The 21,863-nt window shown below is 41.0% G+C and overlaps 1 protein-coding gene across 5 annotated transcripts in view; it reads left to right on the forward strand.

The window, feature by feature from the left end:
• Positions 1–16,034, forward strand: part of AKAP12 (A-kinase anchoring protein 12) — a 30,902-nt gene extending 14,868 nt beyond the window's left edge. For 3 of the 5 annotated variants that reach the window (XM_064649132.1, XM_064649135.1, XM_064649133.1), the window contains 3 exons: positions 6,501–10,261; positions 11,018–12,921; positions 13,457–16,034. In XM_064649132.1, coding sequence (XP_064505202.1) covers positions 6,501–10,261; positions 11,018–12,919 — 5,663 coding nt within the window. In that variant the 3' untranslated portion in view covers positions 12,920–12,921; positions 13,457–16,034. Of the gene's footprint in view, positions 1–460; positions 568–6,500; positions 10,262–11,017; positions 12,922–13,456 lie in introns of those variants that run through there. The other 2 variants (XM_064649134.1, XM_064649136.1) reach the window with 2 other exon arrangements.
• Positions 16,035–21,863: the final 5,829 nt, after the last annotated feature.

Genomic DNA, 21,863 nt, shown 5'->3' on the forward strand with positions numbered 1-21,863 from the left:
TTGCTAGAGCCAGTGAATGAATTCAATGCATAGGGGGAGTTTGTTAATGCAAAATACTTTAACTTTACAATACATATTGACAACAAAGCCAGCAGAAGTGCAGCTCCATTTAAAACAGGCCCTGGGGAGGACTGTACGTGATTTGAATCAGTTAGTAGTGGAGGAGATATCCTACCGCTGTTTACAATAGGGTTTTCATTAAACTCGATGTTTAATGAGCTTATCACATGCTGAGTCTCTTTCCTCAAGGGTTCTCTATTTTTTTTATTTCCTTTTATTGTTAGTAATTAAAGGTTAAACTGTTTTTCAAAAGCAATCTCTTTATAGGGTTGCACAGTTTGATCATTTGAGGTTTTCCTTATTTAATAATTCCTGTGGAAGAAACTTTGGATTTTCACTGCAGCACAGCAGCTGCTTCTATAGTATGTTTTGCAAGAACTGCACCTAGCTCATAATGCGAGTTACCATTTCTTGGAAGGGACTGAGTACCTCTGCTTGTTGGTATGCGGGAGTGTTTTAAGCTGTCCTGTGTCTAATGCGTGCAGATGCGGCTTCATCTCCTTTGTGGTGAGTTTGTGATGTTTACATTAGTCTTTTTGCGGTCGTTTTGATAAAGGAAAAATTCAATCTGTTTTTCATTGTGCATTTTCATTATTCGTTAGGGGTTCTTAAAAATGTCCTAGCATTAACTGACCTATATTGCTTATTCTGCCCCTGTTGTTAGCAGAGCAGATTTTTTTTTTCTCTCAAAACCCTAAGTGCTAGTGTTGCATCTCTCTTACACTTAGTGAATACGTTTTATTTTAAGAAGCAGAACCAAGCCACTGAATGTGAGATGTGGACAGCTTGTCTAACCATGAAATTTCATAAATATTTGTAGCTCGCTGGTTTGGTTCCCAAACAGAACAGCTGGGCTGGTCTGAGAGCAGTTTATTGTTGTGAGTTCATTTAATGAAGAATTTTTAACACCAGTAACTATATATCTAAGGCATAGCTAATGACTCTTCTGGTTTAAAAATAATCAAACAGAACAGTTTTAGAAGAACCTTATGTTTTCTGATTTTTAGTGATGTTTCTTAAAACATTGAAATGAAAAAAGAAATATCTTAAAATCTCAAATAAATGAAATACGTAACTTTCCTTGCTGGAATTTGAGAAGCTGGTCTCAAATTTGGAATTTGAAGCTCTGAGTTAGAGCAGACAAGTACAGCTAAAGTAAAATTTTGTAAAAGTAAAGATTTGTGAGGAATGTTATATCATCATAGCAGAATTGATTGTACTTTTTTTTAAGTTACTGTTCTGTGAGGTGTTTTTCTAGGGACATTGCTTTTGCTTTCTAAAGGAGTTCTAAGCCATTAAAAATTATAGGTATTCTGTGGCTTATTCCTTTTTTAAAAAATGGACACAAAAGTGTGTGAAATTCTTCAGTTGTCACCCAAGTACCAGAGGCTGAGGACTGAACTTAATGGTACTTGTTTCAAAAGCTTTCGAATAGCAACATGGTTGGAAGGTTCATGAATTGCATGTATGCACTGTGAGATTTAGTGCAGAAAAATCTCTGTTAATCCGCCCTCATTATTTAATTATTCTGAAAGAACTCCCTCCCTGCAATTAACATGGCAAGTCAGTCCTTAGAAATAATTGAGTGAATAGAATGGGGAAGGAAGTGTAGTATGTGCTTCCCATTGAAGGGCTATTAGTACATTAAAGCAGAACCAAATATGGTGTATAGTAGGAAAAAGAAGGAAGAATTTGTGAAATATGTTGTTAAGAAGCAGCAATGTCACAGACCTTAAACCGTGTAGTTAAAAAAAAATTTAAAATGGCTAGAAGGGTAACACCTGGGCATATTTCTGTATTACTTTGTTACTGCAAAATGAATAGTGTGTTTGTTTGATTTATTAAACCCAACCTTCTGAAACTTGTGGTTAAAAGAATCGGAATTTGTGGTATAATGCCCAACTCTTACACTCTGCGATGAAAACCTAAAAGCACAGATTGGGTTTTTGCTGTTGTTTTGGTTTGTGTTTGGGTTTTTTTTTTAATGCTAAAATATTCAATTTCACTAATAATTCCAAATATCTACTTTATTCTAAATAAATCTGTTCAGGACAGATTTTTCACAGATATTGTAATTTCAAACTGTGTTTTGATTTTAATTACTTGTCTTTATCTTGACTTTGTCCTTAAATATTTCTAATAATAATGACAATTGTGCAGTGAAGAGAAAACTGCATTTGACAAATACAAGTTTGGTATATCATGGACACTTGGTTCAAACTTTTTTTAAAATGCCTTCTGTTTGTGTCATGTGAGTTTTAGAGCAGTAGCTGGGGATTTTTTTTTGTGTGCTTGGTTGGTTTTTTTGCAAGTTGTATTCATAGCAAATCTAGATAGAATAGAGGCAAATGATTGTAAAATATCCCTTCAGCCTTATGGTTTCAGCATTTGTTTTTGCTCATGCAAACCTACTGAGAGTTATTGTGTATGTGACTGAAAGCACAGTTTGGCCCTAAATACTTAAATGCTGAATAAATGAAAACAGCTCAAAGTCCTCTAGAGCCTTCCAATGTCCAGTGGAGTTTGTGAGGTGGGCGCTGGGTGTGTGTCACATCCATCTGAGAGATTGAGAATGTAGAGAATTCATGGAAAAAATCGAGCGCTGTGCTGCAAATCCTTAGGGGGAAAAGTCAACCAGCTCCAGATGTTGACATGGTTGACTGTGAGCACATGAAGTGCTGTGGATTTAACTCTTGCGGTCAGAGTGCTTTTTTTTAACTGTTTGGCAGCTACCAGGGGAGAAACACATTTTCACTTTTGGAGAGAGATGAGATGGTGGGAGCAGTTAGGTTGCATTGCCAACAGTGTCTATCAGCCTACTAAAACAAAGGTGTTATTTATTAATTTCATTTTTAATCGAATTAGACGGGAATTCAGTCATTCTGAAAATACTGATTTTCCAACATCTGATCAGCATGCCTCTAATAAAACCGAAATAAATTCTTACCATAGGCTAAGTACCTATGAAATTGTGAAATCAAGCACCTTTGAGGCCCTAAGACTGTCAGTTTTATATGTTTCTTTCAGAATAAAACAGAACACTTGCAGTTATTAAAACAGAAGGAGCACCTTGATTCAATTAAAAATGTTTGAAAGGTTAACTGGCATGTAAGTAGTTAAAATAGAATTTCAGTGTTGGTTCTTAGCCACAGTGGATTTAAATAGCAAAGTGTATCGATTTTATGATACCATCTCAATCTTTATCATTGCCTCTGGATATATTTTTATTGTATTCTATTCCTTGACTATCACGTAGTTGGTGAAGTACAGCCTGCTCAGGAAAGACCTAAAGAAATTGTATTCATATCAGTACTTCACTATTTTTTTTGTTGGTTTGTTTTCCAGTAGCTACCGTGATGAGCTTCTCTGGTATTTCTTAAAGGTGCTTTCAAATTCACTGAATTAATTCAGAAAGTGCTAGTTGTCCTGCCAGAATACCTGTGGTAGCGACATGCTACAGTACTCTGACCAACAATACTTTGTGTAAATAACTTCCAAACCTTTCCAAACTACTTGTGGTTTGCTTTGCATTCAGAAGTGCACTGACAGTGTTTGGGCACTGCAGTGTCATTTATAAAAACATCATTAAAGAATCCAACTGTTAAATATAAAGTTCAGGGTGTACAGTTGACTTCTCTGGTCTTGTGTTTCTGTTGCGCCGTACTGAATATAAAAATGCTCTTCGGGGTATAGGTTGTGAAAGTACAACTTGGATATATGTGGCACTGGAGCCTCGTCGCATGACACTGCAGCCTCCTCACAACATGCAGGCAAATTTCTTGAATGGTATGTCTCTCCTCAAATTCTGAGGAAGGGCATTGGAAATTCAGTTTAAAAGACTCTTCCAGGGATTTAAAATGTGAAAGAAGGAGTCAAAGTAGAGACTGGCTGCAACAACAGCAAGTCGCTCAACAGCTGGCACCAGAATGTTACCTTTGGGGTGAAATATGTTCTGGACAGGTTAATAGCTTTTTGTGGGGAAGTGTGATGTGTGTAGCATAGTTGCAGCTTGTCAAACTGGTATTAAAAAGCGTTCAGTCAGTTGATGCTTTTGTTAGTATTTCCTTTTGCATTGTGCTTAGTGAAGTTTTGCGAGGCAGCATGTCTGCTGGACTTGCAAGGAAGACCTCGTTGCTGTCAGCCTGATTCAATAGTTTTGCAAGCTTATCATTTAGTCTCTAAACTCTATATTCTCTATTTTAATGATTTCATTTGCTATCTTAATGTTAAATGATCAGTGTTTAATTTCATAGCTGGTTCAACCAGAAAAATCATTTTTAGTGTAAACAAACTGAAGAATGTATTAAAGTACCTGTTACTAAATAATTATAAAATATGTGAGTCTTTGAAGAAGTGCCTCTAACTTTGAATTCCCATTAAGCCTTTAAAATTTTATGTTGAAGTACAGAATTTGAAATGACAAGGACGTTATTTCTGGACATAGGAATAAATGAACACAAGTGCAAAAGCAGTTCCTCAGCTTTTCCATGTATAGTCTCAGCACAGGACTATAATGTTTGATTGATAAGAGTTAGTTCTGCTTGTGGGGTGTTCTGGTGTTTGCAAGAGTAATATTACCAACGGAGTAAAAATCCTGGCTTCTTCAGAAAAATGTCTATTTCTTCCTACCCTTCTCCCTCACAAATGACTCAGTTCAAACATCTCCATTTTAAAATGTTCAAATGTTCAGGGAGTTAGGCTGTTGGCAGAGGTCAGGCTTTAAAATTAATTAGGAGTTAATAATTGAGGTAAAACTGTTAGATAAAGGGAAAACCAAAAAGATTTGCTTATGTTGACTGAGAAACACCAACTAGTAGGCTGCTGATAGTGAAACATAGTTTGCCCTCTGCATAGCTATTAGAAGCCAGTATCCTTGTAGATTTTGTTTTGCTTATTATGTAGTTAACATTTCAGCCTTACTGAGACCGCACTGTCTGTGCGTTTCTGAAGAAGCAGCCCTTCCTAGAGGTGACACAGCCAAGCAGAATCGTCATCTGGGCTGTGAGGGATCTCTGGAGATCAGGTGGTCCAGCAAAACAGGATGAACTGCAGAGTTAGAGGCAACTTAAAGGTGGTTCAAATAAAAACTAAAACACTTTGGGGAGTTTGACGATGCACATACGTTTGAAAGCTGTCTCTTTCTGCATTTGGATGTTGAAGTAGAACATGTACAGCTTAAAAGAAAGGCGCCATGCCTTCTCCTGGGATGTTGCTGTTTAACATTGAATATTTTTTTATAATTTTATTTTTTCATCCTGGCACTCAAAGAAGTTTGATCAGAGAGAAGCATATGTTCCCTCATGGCCTTGTACTTTCAACTGTTGCACAAAATCAAGGGTTAAGAACAGTATTAAACTGAAATCCTGGCAGCATCCAAGCCCAAGAATCTTTTGGTGTCTTGAATGTGCCATAGATTTAATTTACATGCCAGTCTGTGAAGTTGGGTAGCTCATGGCCAGAGAGAGCAATAATACTTAAATTGTCCCAGCAAGGCTGAGAGAGTGGTTGCCAGTGACCTGAAGGAAAAACTCAAACTGTGCCCAAGAAAGAGATAATGCAAGCACAGACCTATGAGCAGTGGAGGATTTTACCTTCTTGCATAGTAACAACCTCATGAATTTTAAGCAATGTGGAATTGCTGTAGATGAGGTTTGTCTGGCCATAGTGGTGATGTAATGTATGGGAATATTCCAAGATTCATGATCTTTAAAACAATATATTGTAATGTGTGTTTTGTGGAGGTTACAAGTTTTCAGAAAAACAGGTAATTTTCCATGGGTGTTTTCACATCTTGCTTTTCTTTTGGGACAGAGCTATAAAATGAGCTTTCTTTTCTTGTCATCATTTTAGGTCAACAGGCTTTTTTGGGTGGGTTTTTTTGTGGTTTGTTTTTTGTTTTGATTTGGTTTTTTGTGGAGTTTTACTTTGTTGTTGTTGGGGAGGTTATTTGTTTGGGTTTTTTGTTGTTGTTCTTCCTTTTTCCTCAGAGGTGTCTGTCTGCATGGAAGTCGTTACTGAGCTTTGCTTCAGGAATAATTACATATATTGTTCTGTATAGTCTATGAGTAATGATATGATAGAAATAAATTTTTTTTCTGCATAAGTTCGCCTTACAGTAAAAAAAACCAGCCTACCAAACCAACCACACGAAAAGAGCTGCAAAATCAAGTAAGAGAAGAAGAGAATATGAGCTTGAAAGGTTCATTTGCACCTTTGGAAAGAATGCTACAATGATATGAAGAATGAAAGTAATTATAGTAATCATAGAACAAAAACTAGTCCTTAAAAATGTACTAGTAGCACATAGAAGAGGCACACTGATAATAGCCCAATTATGTTTATGAAATTAATAAAAATGAAAAATTATATAAAGGTGTAATATAACATTAAATTGAGAAGAAAATTAACTGTATTTTTTTTTGGTTTTGTTGTTTAAACAGTTGGACAAACAGAACATTCCAATGTAACTTTGAAGGAAGACACTGAACCTATGGAGACAAATCCATCTCACTCAAGCACCAAGGACAGTGTAGATGCTGAGAAGGAGGATGCTCATTCAATTAAGCAGTTGCCAGCTTTGGAAGAAGACACAGAAGAACATGTGTCTGAGCCACAGTCTTATGATCTGGGTTTTAAAAAGGTTTTTAAATTTGTTGGCTTCAGATTCACAGTGAAGAAGGAAAAGACAGGAAAATCAGAACCAGTTCAACTACTTACTGTAAAGAAAGAAACACAGGTCCCTGAAGGAGATGATGATCAAAAGGGAGTCAATTCAGAAGAAACAGCAGTGCCCGAGGATGCACTCTCTGCAGAAGACACCACCAAAGATGCACTGAAAAATGAAAAAACAGAAGACGAATCTCCTAAAATACCAGAAGCAAATGAGATTTGTTCTCAGTCAGCTGCCTTAACTGCTGATACTGCATCACCATTAAGAAAACTGTTTACTCAAGGATGGACTGGATTTAGAAAAAAGAAGAGTTTTAGGAAGCCTAAAGAAGATGAACAACAGTCTCCTGTGAAAGAAGAGGAGCAAGAAAAAGAGGGGACAACATTAACAACTGAAACCATTGAAAAGGAGGAGAAATCTGAGTTTGAGAAGCAAGATGAAGAGAGGAATGTGACAGCAGTAACTATTGAAGCACATGAGAAGGAGCAAACTGAAGGTGAAAAGCAGGAGTCAGAAAAGACTGTGGCAGCCATAGGAGTAGAAGAAAGTGGGGAGGAAGAGCTAGTCAAATATGATGAGCAGGGACAAAAAAAGAATCTAGCGGCAGCAGCTGTAAAAGAAAGTGCAGAGGAGAAAAAAGATGAAGATGATCAAGAAAGGAAACTGGTGGAAGTCTCAGAAGATCTTGATAAAAAGGAAGAGGAAACTGAAGAAGGAGGGAAAGAAGGTGAGGTGACAGAGAAAGCACTAAAAACAAAGTCAGTGGTGTCTCTTGTCACTGACAGTGTGAATGGAGAATTGAAAACATCCTCAGAAGTCCTACCTGTGGGAGAAAAACTGGAGTCCATGGAGAAGTGTGAAACAGATGACAGAACTGAAATATCATCTGAAGAGAAATTTGAAACAATTGAAATTTCTAGTGAACAGCTTAAAAAATCTGAAGAAAGAGAAAGAGATAAACCTGCTCCACTTGGGAAAGAGACATTAGATGAAAAAATAGAGGAAGCAGAATTGAAGATGTCGCCTAAAGCAGAAGACATCACACAAGGAGAAGCTCTGGATAGAACCACAGAGAAGAAAGAAAGCAAAGAACATGCTTCTAGTGCTCCTGGATCAAAATCCTTTTCTACTTCTGAACATTCAGTTGACACAAAGGATGGTCAACGGTCAGTCAAACCCATTGAGGAAGGGCTACAGGGAAAAACTGGCATAGTTACGACTGATACTGACAAACCAGATGAAATAACCATGAATTCTGAGGATGCAGCAGGAAAAAGGCCTCTGGAAGGTATCACAAATGAAGCTGAAGTCCTGTCTTCTCAAGAAAAGACTAAACTACAAGGCAGCCCTTTAAAGAAACTTTTTACAGGTACTGGATTAAAAAAACTCTCTGGAAAGAAGCAAAAAGGCAAAAGAGAAGAATCTAAGTTAGGGGAACAGGGCGAACCAGTTCAGCACTTATCAGATTCCCCAGATAGCCCAGACGAACAAAAGGGGGAGAGTTCTGCTTCTTCTCCTGAGGAGATGAATGAAATTCCTTCTTTAGAAAAATCTACAGATGGAATGCAGGTCACTGAAAATGAAGATACTACAGTTCCAGATGTGGAGCGAAAAAGAGAAAGTGTTACACCCTGGGCATCATTCAAAAAGATGGTGACTCCCAAGAAACGTGTCAGAAGACCTTCTGAAAGTGATAAAGAAGAAGAAATTGATAAGACAAAGAGTGTTTCAGTGTCTGCAACTGAAAACCTTGTTGATGAAAATCAGGGAGAAATAAAAGAAAATGGGATTGACCAGAAACCAGAGAAAACTACAGAAGAACCCAAAAGAAAGGTTGACACTTCTGTGTCCTGGGAAGCTTTTATATGTGTAGGTTCTTCCAAGAAAAGAGCCAGGAAATCATCATCATCTGATGAAGAAAGCCAAAAAGTAGAAGAGTCTGGACAGAGCAAAGAAACAGCAACAGATGCAATTCTTACTAGCTCTCAGGAGAGCGATCAAGGACAAGGCAATTCTTCCCCAGAACAAGCTGGAAGCCCATCTGAAAGTGAAGGTATTTCAACGTGGGAATCATTTAAGAGGTTAGTCACTCCAAGAAGGAGATCCAAAACCAGAATGGAAGACAGAACTGAAGACTCTGTTGTGGGATCTAGCCTGGATCATTCAACATCGGATGGTGAGCCTGGAAAAGATGAATCATGGGTTCCATTTAGAAAACTGATGCCTGGACGTAGGAAGAAGAAGTCAGATGGAAAGCCAGAACCAACTCATCTTAAACAAGCAAGAGAAGACATGACAGAAACAGCTGAAGAAGATTCTGATATTCCAGCTGTTGTTCCTTTATCTGAATATGAAGCAGCAGAGCAGGAGAAAATTGAGGCCCAACAAGCGAAAGTTGCTGAAGCAATGAAAGAACGAACCTCAGAGGAAGAAGGAGCAGAAAAATTAGAGGAGACCCTAAGAATTGAGCAAGGATATGAAGGGCTGGTACATGCAGTTGCTGTTACCGTTGTGGAAGGAGAAAGGGCAGTAACCAGCATTGAGGAAAGATCACCATCTTGGATATCTGCTGCTCTGACAGAGTGCATTGAGCAGGCAAGAGAAGAGGAAGAGAAAGAAACTCTGAAAACAGCTGAATTGGATGTTATTGTGGAAGATGCAGTGGTAGCTGCTAAGGCAGTGCCAGAGATGAGAAAGGATGTAGGTGATGACACCACAGCGAGTGAGCTGGAGCTAACCTCAGAAGCAGTGACAGCTCTGGAGACAGCAGAAGCTTCCTGTGCTGAAGAAACAATGGAAGTGTCCCTTGCCGAGGAGACAACTGAGATGGTTTCTGCTGTTTCACAGTTGTTGGAAACCCCAGATACTACAGAGGAAGCTACACCTGTACAAGAAGTAGAGGCCACTGAACAAAATTTGAAAGAGTTAGACAAACAGACGCAAAAAGTTCTTCACGAAGTTGCTGAAAGAGTAAAGTCAGCAGATGTAACACAGCTGGTTAGTGCAAGAACCATGACAGAAACTATAATTACAACAGTACAGGGACTTGAGTCAGAAGTAAAAGATGATGCCAAAGATGGAAATGTTGTAGGCCAGGAAACTGTTTTGCTTGAACAGTGCTTGGAAAAAGGAGAACATGAGAACTTCCAGCCCCAGCAGAGTGCTGAGAGCATTCAGGGCCAAAACAGAGTTGAAGAGAGTGTTTTACATGAAGGTTCAGAGAAAAGTGAAATAGGTGCTGAAGTGGAAGAAAGCACAGAAAAATATGAAAATGTGGATATATTGAGAGATGAAAGCCAGTGTCAGGAATGTGAAGAAGCAGTTGTAGAAGGCCATGAAGAAGTACACAAAGTGCAGAGGACAGTAGAGGAACCTTCATCACAAGACAGAGAGTTTCACAGCATCAAAGCCGTGACTCCCAAGGAAGAGCTCTTTGCAAAGCAGGAACCTTCAGAACAAGAGAAACTGCCCGTAACAGAGTTGACAGTAGATGAGACAAGAGATGAATATGCTCCAGAAGTACAGACTGCAGTAAGTATTACATAGAACCCAAAGGTTGATTTGTCAAAAAAATCAGCAAGTGTTAGATATTTTACCTAATTTAGAACCAGGTTATGGGCATATTACTGTCTAGGACCTTCCTTGTGCAGCCTGAGACAACCGAAGTTCATTTCCAGTGAGACACACGCACAGATCTCCAGAAGCAGCAGCCATTGAAGCTTGTGTGCAGGGTGGGGTGGATGCGATGCCTACAGAAATGAAATGGGAGATTGTGTGCATGGATCTGAAGGTGCTGAAATAATTGCCATTATATGGCACTTCTGTACAGCACAGAGTGACTGAAGATACAGCTGAGATACAGATGTGATCCATGCAACAGCATACATGGTGGTATCTTCAGTTGTAAGCAGAAATATAGTTGTAGCTGAATTCCCTTGCAAAGGGAGGACATGAAATGACACCACTATCTCCAACTTTAAATGCTGCAGTTATTTGCCTGATGCGTTCCTACCTTCTTCCCTACTTCCCCACCATCTTCCTGGCTTAGTTTTTGTGTCAGGTGCTGCTGGCTGTCCCTTGCTTCAGGCTGCCCTTTGATTAATGAGCTGTTCTCAGAAACTGAACACAAGCTGGGATCTTGGTGAACCACTGATCTCAGTGTCATCCTGAGATGCTCTTCCCGTAACTCTCGTCCTTTTGGGTGTTTCTTGTGCTTTTTCACCCAGAACATTGCTGGTCACTCCCTGCTTGTAACTGTTTTCACAGATTTGTTGCAATTCTCCACAGGTGCTGGACAAGACAGGGGATGAAACCTCTTCCTTGGGACTTGAAGCTGAAGAGCCTGTGCAGCTTGAAGGAGAGGGAAAAACCCTCACTGTGGTCCCTGTTAAACCTGAAAAACAAGATGAAAATCCTGACTTAGAAGAGCAAGTTTGTACTAAGGGAGTTAGCAGGGCACCTACTCTAAGAGAAGAAGAGGAAGATGATGCTGTGCTCATCGGAGTAAAAAGCACGGAAGTCACAGTTCCTGAGGTTCCACTGCAGAACAAGGTAAAACCCTCTGACTTTCCTTCAAAAACACTTGGCTCAGAATCAGCTGCAGGTGCTGAGCAGAGTGTGAGCAATGGAACTGACAGGGACATTGCAGCAAAAGATTCTGTGCCTATCCTAGAGCCACAATGCAGGGAGAAAACAACTGAAACCTCCTCCCAGAGGGATGAAACCAAAGGTGACAAAATAGAAGATGCTATTCTCAAATCTGAAAAATGCTTGGAGAGCCCTACCACCGTTGCTGAGGCTCCCACACCGATTGAAGCAGACACTGTATCTAATTTAGCATCAACATGCCCAGATATTGTTGAAAATGGAAGCGCTGTCATTACTGATGTAAGTCCTAAGAAATGTGAAACACCCAGCAGCTTGGCTGAAGAAGAGACTCTGGGAAAAAAACAAGAAGTTGTAGAAACCTTGAACTGTCAAGGCTTCCAGAAAGAAGAAAACAAAAATGAGCAACTGACAGAAAAAGCCAAAGAAGTATCTGAACATGGAAAGCAGGAAGCTGTAAGAGGTGATGAATGTTCAACTTCTGTCCAGCAAGAGGTTTTAACTGTGCAAGAGGGAGGCTCTGACTCAGCCTTCCCACAGGCCAAAAGTTTGGAGACTCTGAAAACACCTGTGCCTGCAGCAGCTGCAGCAGTTGGACAGCGTGTAGTGGCAGAAACTGTGACACCCGCAGACATGACAGCCAGAACTGTACAGCCATTGGCAACCACACCGGAGCAAATGGCTTCTGAAGAGGTCCCAGTTACTACTGTAGACTATTCAGGCTGTGGGACTGCAGGGCTTGATAGTGCAGAGGCACCTGAGCCTAGAGTAACTTGTGCTTCTGTGAATGGAATATCAGAGGAGCAAGAGAGGCCCCAGAGCACAGGGCAGCCCAAACAAAATGGCATTCCTTTCAGTCACAATCTGCCTCGAAGCCACCCAGAATTTGAGAAGCATGTGGTTCAGTCCGTGATTATAGAGTCCCAGAGTACGAAAATTGTATTGAGTGCCATCGAGTCAGCTGTTCACAGACTTGCAGAAACAGAAGAGTCGGCTGCCTTTGAGTCAGAGCAGAGCATTAAGTCCATAGGGAAAAGCCCATCGGATACAAATAGGCATGAACTTCTGGGAAGTATGCAGGTAGATCAAAAACTTCCAGTAAAAGAGGAAGAGATACGGAGTAAAGAACAAGAGCTCCAGCAACCAGGAATAGTGAAATCTGTTACCTTAACAGAGCCTGCAGAAATTCATGCAACTGTAGAAAAAACAAAAGACATGCTTTTAACTTCTGAGATGCTGAAAGATGGACAAAGTCAGAATTCCTTAACAGTTTTGACTAGCCCTGAAGACATTCCAAGGGGAAGTGCGATACTTCAGAAATCAACACTAGATGAAAGTACTTCAGAAGATTCAACCAAAGACCCCCTAGACATACATCCACCAAAATTAAGAGAAAAAGAAGTTGGGCACATAATGGAAATCTCAGACCAACATACAGGCCAGCAGACACACAGAGAAAGTGAAGAACAACAATATCACCTGTCAGTGGAAGATGGGAAAACACAGATGTGGGAGGATGATAATTGCCAAGAAGGAACATCTTGTGATAGACAAAGTCAGAACTCAGTGGCTGTGACGCCTTGAACGTAAGTAGCATTTTTAGCCAGTAATTTATTTCTATTTCCAGATAGTTCGTTGTGTCTCCATAACTTCTCTCCAATGTGGTGGGGTTTTTTTTTGTTTCTTTTAATTATTCTGCTGAAGGGCTACTCTCACTTCAGTGGCCTTTGACTTGGCATGTAGTTGAGCATGGTATTTCTGGGGGGTAGAAAATTTATTTTCCAGTTTTCCTAGATAGGAAACGTCATATGACATGTTTAATATACGGGATTTAATCCACAAACACGCTTCTCTAACAAAACTCTTTTTAAAATCCTAAAGGATATGAGTGTTGCCTTCTGTGGTAAACCTGGAGTGCCTCATGTACAAAGCTTTTTGCACTTCAGTGAAATCTGAATCAGAAATGATAGGTATAGCCTCTTCCAAGGATATATACTGCACTTGCTTTGCTAAGTAACGAGACCTTTATCCCTATCTTTGAGAACTGTGTGGGAAAATAAGATGTTCTTGAGAGAGCAAGTTGTTATTACTAAAGCTTTTTTATCGTTGTCTTTCTTTCAGATATGCTAAGCATCCATGTGGCATTTGGAGAAATGCCAGTCCTAGAGAACAACTGACAATCCTGCGACAGAACCAGGAGCTTTATTCACTACCCTTTATTCTTGGATGTTAACATCTGTTCTTTTGAAGACCTCACCTTGTCATTTCTATTGAAAAACAATGCCTTTAATGTTGGCTATATCCACACCCGTGTTCCATCCGAAGGTCATTTGTCTCTGCCCAAAATAATCCATTTAGGCTGGAGTTGCACCACTGAGTGAATGGGCAGACCACTAGAATTTGTGCCACGGTTATTACTGTCCCCTCACTTTAAAATGTGTCCTGTCTGTCCCATCTCCTTGAATCCCTTCACTCATCCCTGAATCCCCCTCCCTTCTTTCTGCAGTCTCCCTTACCCCCCACATCTTCCATAGATGCCTTGATCTGACCTATAAGTGGCTGTAGATGCTGTTCAGCTTGTGTGGGGGGGAAGGAGGAGGGCTCACTGATGAGAACACATGAGACTTCTGGCTGAGTAGCAGATGTGTCTATCAGACAGCAGGAACTGGATCACGCACAAATTGTTGAGCAAGATGCTCGAGTTTGCTGCCTTTCAGTCCCGTTCAGGTATCTCTGTCCATCCTTCAGTTGTATTTGTGTAGACCTTATTTAGTCAGAAATTATTTCTACAGTGTAGCTTGAAAGGAGATTGAGAAAAACCCTTCTTCTGTTGTTTCAGACTTCAGGTCTCAGGACTGGACTGTAATGTATTGAATATTTATATGTATGTCTTAAACCCAGTTCTGATTTTAATGTAGAGCTATAATACTTATGTACTATTTAGGTGTACCCTTAAATGAATTTTGTAGAGTAGCCCGGAGAGGAAATTGATACTATTGGAGCGGAAATTGATAACACGTCGTTTCCTATTTATTGTTCCAGGTTTTTCCCCTTGTAAAATCTCTCAAAAATTTGGCTGTCTCGCTTTGAATATTTATATATATATCCTAAACCCAGTTCTGATTTTAATGTAGAACTATGATGTTTCTAAAGACAAAAGGAGAGCCCTGACCTGTGTCAGATCCACCGATCACTTCTACTTGCTGTCCTCCCTGGTTTCTGAGAACCCCCCAGGCTTACCATTTTTGCTGTCACCTTGTTCCTGTACTGCAGCCTTTGTATTTCACCTCTCTCATTCCAGCATCTGCTAATTTCTGGTCATTGCCCCATCCAACCCCAAGTCTTTCCCATGCCTACATTGTCTAACATCTTTCCTGCATACAAACTGCCTCCTCCCAACCCCCACCTGAACTGCTTTCCCGCCCAGTGTTTTCAGAAATCCTCCCCACTCCTATCAATTCTGTCTTTTCTGAGGCAGGAGTAGGAAGGAGGGTAATGGCTTGGTGATGAGTTCTGCCTTCAGTTGCAAAAAGCTGATGAGATCTTTTGGTTGTCAGTCCAATCACATAAGGTGGATTGGACTGACAACAGCTGTAGACCAGAATGAACAGGGTGATAGAAGGATGGTTAGAAGCCCCAAGCCTGAGAGTCCTGGGGTGTCTGTCAGTTGGTCCTCTCCTTTGTTTACATTAAAATCAAACAATGGGTACAAGTCCGTACTTTCAGCCCTGATCTCTAAAGTGAAGGTTACAGGTCGCACGTTGTGAAACCAATGCCCACCAAGTTGAACAATGCTCACTATCATACCTGTATAGTAATTTATTTTAAAATCAACTTTTAGCGTACAAATGCTCTTGTTATGGCAGGTCCTTGCCTCTCCTCAAGGCTGCACGTCCAGCAAGCAATGTGACTGATTGCACTGGTGTGATTTTTCCTTACCTCAGAGCAAATTATATAAATATTTAAAGCCAAACAATGTGGTTTCAAACAATCCAGTCTATCTCTGTCCATCATTAGCGGCAGCTTTCCCCCTTAGCTTTGGGCAATTCCAAAAACCTCGGTTGATTTCCACATGTTTAAGTTGGCTTGCAAGGTAATGATGCTCTTAATAACACTTCACAAGTGCAAACTTGGCTGAATTTGTACAAATTGTATACCTATGTACCTTAAGCCATATTGCAATAACTGCAGCAGGTAAAACAAAATAACAATAGCATGACCTGTGTAATCCCGATTCTTACGTTTGTAGCTCCAAAGCTGTTAATAATATGTAAAGTTAATTCTTGTCTGAACCTCATTTAAATAAAGCTAGCTTTACCACAATGTAAATTGTCTGTTGGTAGTAATTGGGCAGGCAAGGGCTTTAACTTGCCTGTTTTCTCCATTAATCCAGGGCCTTTGGTAAGCAATGCAACAAACCTAACAAACACAAAAGCTTCTTATAACCGACAGCTAAAAGAACTACCACACCCAAAACCACGCTAATGGTGCAAGGAGCATGCCTCCACGAAAAGATACTACTTTGTACCAGCGTATTGCTTTGGCCTCTGAAATTCTCCTTTGAGACTGTGACTTCTGGCTTGTGCTTAAAAGCTTGAAGCTTTCTCTAATCCAATGTATGGGGTTTCCAAATTTGAATTTGTGTTTTTAAGGTAGATTTTCATTGAATAAATAAAATGCAACTGCAAATTTGTTCTAACCTGTGTATGTGGTGTGTTTTTTTTTAGCTTTCTTAGTTTAAATTATTTTCTGATGGTTGCTTCATCTTCAGAAAGTTAGATTTGTTCCTGAGAATTAATTTGTTGTTGACTGACATTCAGCTTTTGATTGAAATTAAAGGAACTAATTACAGAATTAAATTACAATTTGGCTCTAAATTTCTATAAAATGTGCATCCTTCAGAAGAAGTAATAAGGTACTTAAGAAGACTGAAGAATAAAAAAACCTTCCATTAAATGCAGGATAGGTAACAGTATTCAGTGAGCCAGATTATTAAATCATATGCCTTGCTGGTGCAACTAAAGTATAAAAAAACTCCAGCAAAGTAACAACATAAATGTCCACAGAAAGTTTTTCACAGATTAGTAGAGTAAGGATTTTGGACCCATAACTGGTATCTTCTAAGCTTCCCCTCTTCTGCTTAGCCTCATGGCACCAAAAATCTGGACATGCTGGTTATTCATGTTCACAGACCTTGGACTTCAGACATGAAGTTTTTCCAGTTCTGTATGTTCTGTGGCTGAGAATGATTGATTGGCAGCATTTGTATCTCAGAAGACTTGCGTAGATTCACACCTGAACTAATTTTGTAATAATTTGTTCCTTCCTATCTCAGCTAAGATGCGAAATCCAGTATCTGCAAATATTTAGCTGCACTGGTCGCAGCAAACACAGGGATGTTGGGACACTGCAGGATGCCTGTCCCTCTTCTTGTTTTTGCATTGTGTCAGGGAGCTCACACTGCAAGTGACTGATACCACTGTCCAACTCTGGCATCTGGAGGTACAAATCAAACCACCTTTCCCACCAGACATTGTGGTCAAGGTGTACACAGCCTCTGCTGGTCCTTCTGCAAGGTTTATGCATTTGTACTGTGCTGTTACTGGTTAGTATGAAATCCCTAAACAGGCATCTAACTAGGGATTGGAGTCCAAGCCTTTTGCATCTCAGGGAGGTTTGTGTGCTGTTTTCTCTTTTGCAGGGCTGTTTTATTGGCAGTAGCTCAAGTATCCTGCCTGTTAGCTCAAGCTATGGAAGTGGATCCCATGCAATTCAGAGCATATGGGAGGCAGCTGTGCTCGCTGAGGAACCTGCACAGCTTGGATACAAGCAAGTGCCTGGGGATGGGCAGGCGGCTTGCCAAAAGCTGAGAGGATTCCTGAGATGATCATGTCTGGATGCTGAGCGCTGGATGTTTGACATTCATGCCGCCACATGGGAGGGGAGCAGGCCTGAGGAGGCTGAGGCCCTGCAAGGAAGGATGTGGCTTGGAATGAGGAGCAATGTGAAACAGAAGGCCAGTAGAATTGGTGGCGTGGGGTTTGGAGTCATAATTTTGAGTAGGTGAATGAGATGTCTTAAAGGAGGATGACTCTTATCTCTGTGAACATTTTAAGATGCTGCTAACAAGATGGAAGCTTAGCAACCACAATGCTAATACCTGACTTGGAGCTGATGTCATCTCTAGTTGGACACTAAATTTAGTCTTTACAAAAGTAAGAATGAAAGATGGGGGTCCAGTAAAGGCCTCTGTCTGTTCTGCTCCAATGTCCTCTTGAGAAAATACTATCAACTCCTTAAAACAGGAATAACAGTTTCAAAAAGCATATCTTCTTCCTCCTTGAAAATGTCATCCATTTCCAGATGACCTTGAAAAGGTCACATAATCATAGAATCATTTGGATTGAAAGGGACTTTAAAGATCATCTGGTTTCAACCACCCTGCAATGGGCAGGGCAAGGACTGATGATATGATGAAATGAGGGAAGCAGAAGTCTTATGCCATGGAAGCTCTGCCCTGAGGACAGTTTCTGTGGCAGCTTGACCTTGTCCTCATAATCTGCTCTACAGATATGTCTCTGTCCCTCCTACAAAGGTACCAGACTAGGAAGGATAACCAACACAATGCTTTTTCTTCTAAGCAACTAGACAAGAGGGAATTGTAAAAAGTTGCAGGGCATTTAGAAGCCAGCTGCTCTTCTGGAAGGCAGACATCCCAGGAAGCAGCCCCGCAGAAATCCCTGCCTCCTCCCCAGTGCAACTGTCCCCTTGGGGGGGGTCTTCTACTCCCTTCAGCCTTGCAGTACTATGGCTTCTTCTCCCCTGCACGAGCTCTCTGTCTCTGCTTTGTAAGCAGGTTCCTCGTACTTCCAAATTAATTTCTGGGAGACGTTCAGCAGACAGTCCTAGGGTCAGTGTGACAGTGGTGCCTGTCATTTCCCATAAAAACACCTCTGTGAAGTGAAAAACCTGACACGCAACTGCTTGTACTAACACATCTCCCTTCCACCATTCCAGGGGTAGCCAGGAGGCTAACAAACAAAAAGAAAAGTGACGCTCAGCCAGTATTTGAGGGTACTGCATGCCCGGAGCCCCAGAATGCCCAGACTCTGGGCAACACAGGGTCCCTCTTCCTCTCCCTACAGCAGTGGGAGCGACTGTAAGTGTTACACACTTGTGCATCTGGCCCCCCCGGCCGCCAGCACTAGGATCACCTGCTGTGTGTGCCAAGACCCTCTGACAAGACATCAAGGGAGGAGGACAAACCTGAGGGGAGGCTGACTGTGGGATTTGAAATCCACCTGCTTTTGTAGTAGAAAAGATGGCCAAAAAAGAGTAGTGTTTTCAAGGCTGGCTCACTAGCACACAGGAGCCTGGAGGGTTACTTAGAGCCCAGAGGGGAGGCTGTGCTCGAGGAAGATGGGGCAAGGGGGAAACATCAGCCAAATTGTTTGAGAGACTGCCTGGCAGGGTAGTCATCCCACAGTCCCTGTCAGCCACATGGGTATTTATTCAGAGGAAGCTTTTCTTAGCCCAAATCCATTTGGGTTTTTTCATCTCCCAGCTGGTATTTTCACTATCATTTCCTGAGCACTATTAAGAATTACGAAGACAAATATAACCTGTCTATTATGCTGCAGCCGACACAAACTCTTTCAAAATAGAATATTTACTGCTTAATCTTGAAAATAGCATTATTCTCTTTGGCATTAGTCTCCCTGCTGGGGAAATGCTTTTATTGGATTTTTGCATAATCTGTTTTGATCCTACAATTGGATTCTGGTTCATACATCCTCTCTCCTCCTTAATGCCTCACAGATGCAGGGGAGGAACCTGCATCAGTATGAATGATGTGGCAAAGACTGGGCATATTGCTTACATTTCTTCATGCAATAGCATATTTAATTAAAAAACCACCCAAACAACCAAAACAAACAGACAACCCCCCTAAGCCATTATTGACATCAATTGGTAGAAGCAGGCTCATATTCACTATGGCAGTATATTGACTATATTGAAATTACTATTTTGTTTTCTTTCACTCATAACAGTAGTTGCTCATGAAAAGAACAACACTTTTTTCTGTAATCATCCTTCCTGGATACGTCTCAAGGCTCTAGACATTCCTGTTATTAGTTATTTATTTTTCCAATACAAGAGACATCATATTTTGTTTTCACTTTCCTATGAAGAGCTTGGATCTCTTGGATAGCATCAAAGCTTACAATCTAAGCTATTGAAATGATTTTGCTTAAAACTTCCCAAACTCCATTTTGAGTTTTGACAAATGCACAGGAGCACAGTGGTGATGTGCTATGGCAAAGCAGCCTGCTATATTTTTATATCGTACTGTAGAAACAAGGAACCTTGGGACATCACTGAAAAAATAATGTAACGCCTCTTGAATTTTGAGTTGTAAACTATGTAAGGTATTGATTAATTGTCCCCATTGAGAGACAAGGTACAATTAGCAGGAAAATGGCAGTGTGTCATAGTGACAACAAGCAGGGAAGAAGAAGGAGGACTAGGAGCAGAGACTAACATGCATCAAGTGATGTGAGATTCCTGCTACTGAAAACAAAATGTTTATTATGACAAACTTGGCATTAGAAAAAAATCAGAGAGGCTTCACAATCCAGAAAAAGATTTAAATGACTTGAAAAACAATGATTGCTTTTACTGAACATTAATTTGTGACTTGTTTGCAGCAATGCAGATAATGCGTCCACTGTGGCTTCTCAAGGATGAAGTCCTCATATGTTCATAAGAATATATTCATACATTCATGTGAACGACTGAAATAAGAGTATTTTCACTTTAGAGATAGCTCATAGCTTTAAAGTAGCAGCAGTGAACCAAAAATACTATGAAGCTAATGCTTTCCCATTCTGCTGGAGGAAAAGGGGGGTAAGAGGGTTTTTTAAAATTTGCTAAAACAAGAAACATGAAAGTATATGGTTAACTAATTATGATCTTTAAAGTGTAAAGTTTAGTGTAGCTCAGTTTTCCCCCTCATTACCTATTTTCTTAAGTAATAGAGACACCAAAACCATCCGCCTGGCTCCTACTCTAGATAGAGCATACAGATAGAAGTTTAGAAGGTTATGTTTGAATTTTAAATGGGCTAGACTGAAATATTAATGATTCCTCAGCTTAGAAGAGCCTAAAATAGATTGTCAAGTAAGCAGTGCCGAGGTTAGCCTGTTTTAATGTTCTGGGAAAAAATCTACAGCTCTTTCTAATTCTGTTGTGATCTCAAAATGTAACCAAACCACAAGAACCGAGTGTCCCTAAAGTGAGAAGAAACTCTGTTTTTTAAGCGGAGAAAACTGAACAGAGAGAGTAGTACTGCTGATGCTTGAAGAATTAACATTTCTCACCCCTTCCTAAGTTGGCGCTCCAGGCTGGAGGAACAGCTGGACATTTCTGTATTTTGTGTGTGTGTGCACACATGTCTGTGCAGACACAGACCCTCCCTCTGGAAGGACACGCTCACTCGGGCTCTGTCTCCTCTCTGGATCTGGGGACAGGGAACTTCAGCAGCTGCACTGAAGCCCAAATAATTGTTTCCCCTTGGCCTTGTACTTCCCTGGCCCAGCTGGAACATGGCGTGCAGGGAAGTGCTGGTGTTTCCGTCCCAGTGAAGTTTCTCTGCCACTTGATTCTCCGTTCATGGGTCTCTCCTGGCATTGCTGCTGCTGATGGAGTGCGGGGGACACAAAACACCCTCTCAAAGCTTATTTCCCCTTGTATACCTGCCCCTGCCAGCCTCGAGACTTGGTGCCTTTGGGTGCTCTGCAGCCCACCGTGCAAAGGGCTCTGTTCTCTGGGGCAAGCCTGCTGTGAGACAGGGCTGCCAGACTCCCTTCTGCCCCTTTCTGTGGCTTCCCAGGGCAGCCCCTGGGTATGGGGATGCTCTCTGGGGTGTGCAGTGGCTGCCCCTGTGGAGGGCAAGGGGACAACGAGGTGGGAGGCCCAGGAGGTTGCAGTGGTGTGACTGCACCATCTAGTGCTGTCCCTGCACAGCCACTGCTGGACACACGGCCTAAAGGAGACTCAGCTGGGATTTCCTCAAAAAAAGAAACCAAAAGAAAAAAACGACCTAGGTTGTACCTCAAACATGAGTAGAACCATACATCTTTCATTACCCCAAAATCCGGATAAATTGATGTGTCAAAGGCAGTAAGACATCGTCTTTCCAGTTAACTTAGCTTCCATCCAGCTTAGGCAGCTGTTAAAGAGGAAAAAGCAGGACACAGCACTAGCTTCCATCAGTGATATAGATGCACAAAACACACACATGAAATAATGAGCTGCTTCAGTGGGCCCTAAAGGGAAAACTGGTTCAGTGTAGATCACTGCTGTATTCAGGACCACCTGAATAAAGTCAGAAAATGATAAGGCAAGAGCAGAAATAGAGCCCAGACCCACAGAAGCTGCTCACTCTGCTCCTGCTCAGCGCTGCCCTAAGGCCTGGCCAGTGCTGGGAGAAGCAACTGTGGCAAGCAGGAAGAGTGGCAACTGTGCT

This window comes from Pseudopipra pipra, chromosome 3 (genome assembly GCF_036250125.1).
Source record: "Pseudopipra pipra isolate bDixPip1 chromosome 3, bDixPip1.hap1, whole genome shotgun sequence".
NCBI classification, from domain to species: Eukaryota; Metazoa; Chordata; class Aves; order Passeriformes; family Pipridae; genus Pseudopipra; species Pseudopipra pipra.